Genomic DNA, 3,531 nt, shown 5'->3' with positions numbered 1-3,531 from the left:
TGTGGATGGTGGATCTTTGGGTTGTTGCCAGAAGTGAAGCATGTGTTGCATATAGGTATGACTATTGCTAGTGACTTTGTGTGGATGGTGGATCTTTGGGTTGTTGCCAGAAGTGAAGCATGTGTTGCATATAGGTCTGACTATTGCATGAGTTCTTCTCAATTCCTCTATTCTCTTGCAGTATGTCCATGTTAGAGAAGTACCAGCATACCGGTTGGACATTTATTGTGACACCTATGTGATGAAATGATAAGGTGAATTTTACTCTGTAAAACATAAGGCTAAAGACAAGAAAACTTAGTCTTTGAAGTTCCATGAGTCTTTAACTGTTTGGATTCTAAGACTTGATGATATAGTCAGTTTCTTTCATAATCTCCTACCACTTAAATACTACTTAGGTGAACAGAAGTAATTAAATGTCACAGGTGTTCTTTCATCACAGATTGAACATATGTACATGTAAATGACCATTTAGTACACCACATTTAAAGTGGTCTCTGGGAAGTTCGATACAAAATGCTCACCTTGGAAACTACTGAAGACATTGTGTCCAAACTTGTCATAAACTATTGTTTATGATCACCTGCTATATTTAGTATAAAAAGACAAAAATGAAATCTTAAACATTTTACATACGCATCATCAACAACAGCGAACTATATCCACGAGTCAACCATGATTTCAGGTCAATGCATGTTTAATACCTTAGTCGTGTGTCATTTTCTCTCAAAACCACCTTTCTATCTCCCACCATAGTGAAAATCTTGCCCCCAGAGCACATGCATTTTAAGTACATGATTAACAGCGAGAAAAAATGGCATAAGTTTGAGAAATTGTGGTAATAGTTAAAACTCACTTTTTTGGGCGTGGAAAACCGATGTCAATGCAGAGATAAAAAAACAACAACAAAGAAATCTATTCATTTATTTTTTTATGCTTGGTTATTTCCCAGTCAGAAATTAAAAAAAAAAATGCTTACCTAGCACAGGTGAGAATACAAACATGGCATCTCTATAAACAACTTCAGAATTTTGTTATTTGGTTCATTTAACAAGGAATTGTTTATAGAAGAAAGTCTGTTAATATCCATCCAGTAAACATCCAAAATTAAAAATACCACAGCTCATATCAACTATCACTATTTTAATTTTTGTTTAAAGTGCCTGTTTGAAATATTTATTGTTATGTTACTTTTATCCTCTTTTCTTTCTTTAATTTTTGTCTATTATCTCGATCTATGTGTAGGAAACAATATATCACAGTTATATATGACTTGGTATCATTCTTCATATATTGCAGATCGCTGACAGTGGGATATGTATATCTTGAAATGTTTGATTATTAGATATGTTATCAGTTGTAGCTGTGGTTTTCCTGCTCTTCTAAGTAAAGCATAAATAAAAACCATCCTGTAAATTGTATGTTTTCTAACTTTTTTTTTCCAATAGCTCTCTCCAGAAATTTCACCTGCATCTTCACCACCACTGAGCCCTAAATCACCAATGAAGTCCATCCTTAAACCGTCACCACTAACGTCACCTTATTCAACTATCACATCCCAAGGTGAGTTTTTCACTTATTTTTCATTCTTGCATGTATATAATGTATTTCTCAAAGTACCTTGGAAATTAATGAATTAATTTCACAATTACTCAATAATAAATTCAGGATGTACATTAAAAAAATGTAAACACATTGATTAAAGACAACTAGATTAATATTTAAGATTAAATATGTAATTTTAGTTTTACTAGAATCCATGTAAAAATCTCTTGTGACTTGTGAGTGTATTAGCTCTATAAAATTTCAGAGTAAGTATAATTGTTTGGAACTATTAACAGAACTTGAAAATTTTACAATACTGTACTTTTTGAGTTTAATTTTCATGCAAATAATATTTAACTCACCATTTCTTTAAAGACAAATTTTTTTTTGTCACATATTCAGGTTCTTTAAACTTCCATATTATTACGTTGTGTAGATTTCGTCCAAATACTTTAATGTGTAAATTTTGTCCATTTTTTTACAGTGTAAGTCGTACTTATTCAAACACTAGTAAAATAATACCATGTTTTGCTTAGATATTTATGTATTATGTCAAACAAAGATTGGTTTTATGTTTTGCAATGTATATTATGTAGATTCCAGACTACGACAGGCTTTTGAGACCATATTTTACAAAGCCAAAACTTTAGAAGATGCCTATCCAGATCAGGTAAGCATATAAGTTTGTCCATATTTTATTTTAGAATCTCATCCTAAGGTTAAACTTCTTTATAAAAATGTATTTAAATTCTGTGGTATTATCAGTTATATATGCTAGTAATGAATGCATGAATTAGTGATTTAGATTTGCCTCGGATGGAAAATATATCTTGAGTAGTAACTCAACATTACACACATGGTAATCTGCAGAATTTATTTTAGGTGGGGGCATGCCTAACTCCCTGTAAAACTATAGCCTTTGCAGAATGCAAGTCATTGCCTTAAAGTTGGAATGTGATGTTCTGGCTGATTATTGCTTATTTATTCACGTCAAATTTAGTCATTTTTACTTAAATAGTAGTATTTTCTAATATGTCTTTTTAATAAATTATTCAAATAAATTTCCTTCTAAAATTATTGGGGGTATGTGTGCAAATGCCCACCTTGCCCCATCATGGAAATGCTCATGGTTACACAAATAAAAACAAGAGTTTACTCTAAAAATATTGAATGTCATTTCAATTATGTTTTCATTTAACTCCTTATACAGAGGGTTGAATATGTTATGTTAAAACTATTTTGAATATACACATCAACAAATTATGTGACAACCACAGCCGAAATAAACTTGCAATGGAAGGAACTATGTTTGGACATTGTTTTTACATTCCATAGGTACCGTGATGTCACTGAAAATTTAGTGTCTTTAGGAAGGGTATGTAATAGCCCTTTCTGACACAAAATATTCATCCGTTCTGATTACAAATATGTATTCAGATTAAGGATCTAGAATCCTTATACTTTATCACCTAGGGAAAAAAAAAGGAATAAGGAGCAACTTGGAGCAGCAGGATCAACCAGAAAGATACCTGTAACACGTTTTATCCCAACAACAGTAAACAAAGAGAATAATCTTAAATATGTGGAAATCCACAAATACAAAAGTCTGCCTGAAACCATCCACGTGTCTCAGGCAACAGTATGTAAAATAATCTCCAATATAAGACTTCTAGTCATACTTCCCATTCAACCATATTTTAGGTTCTGTCAATACTTTATTCTGAGCTTAGTAAACACATTTGCTTTTTGGCCCATTGATAAAATTGATACCTGAATAAGGAAAAACCTTATGCTAGTATAATAATAGGTAGGTTAACAATGAGTTGTAAATGTTAGGAACAGTTTTATTGATGGTGAAACATACTACATGTTTTGACAGAACATTGGTCTGTCTTCTTCAGGTATCATCAGTACTAAGCAATACAAGGTATATATATATATATATATATATATATATATCATTACAAGAACAAAAGACACAAGGAT

The 3,531-nt window shown here is 31.5% G+C and overlaps 1 protein-coding gene across 1 annotated transcript in view; it reads left to right on the top strand.

Annotated features, from left to right (window-relative positions):
* LOC106466619 (chloride channel protein 2-like) overlaps nt 1–3,531 on the top strand; it is a 48,207-nt gene that overhangs the window by 36,664 nt on the left and 8,012 nt on the right. The window contains exons 18-19 of the mRNA XM_022394659.1: nt 1,449–1,563; nt 2,142–2,215. Of these exons, the coding sequence (XP_022250367.1) occupies nt 1,449–1,563; nt 2,142–2,215 (189 nt within the window). The remainder of the gene's footprint in view (nt 1–1,448; nt 1,564–2,141; nt 2,216–3,531) is intronic.

The sequence above is a fragment of the Limulus polyphemus genome, unplaced genomic scaffold (assembly GCF_000517525.1).
Source record: "Limulus polyphemus unplaced genomic scaffold, Limulus_polyphemus-2.1.2 Scaffold2325, whole genome shotgun sequence".
Classification (NCBI taxonomy): Eukaryota; Metazoa; Arthropoda; class Merostomata; order Xiphosura; family Limulidae; genus Limulus; species Limulus polyphemus.
This window is presented reverse-complemented; position numbering and strand designations above follow the sequence as displayed.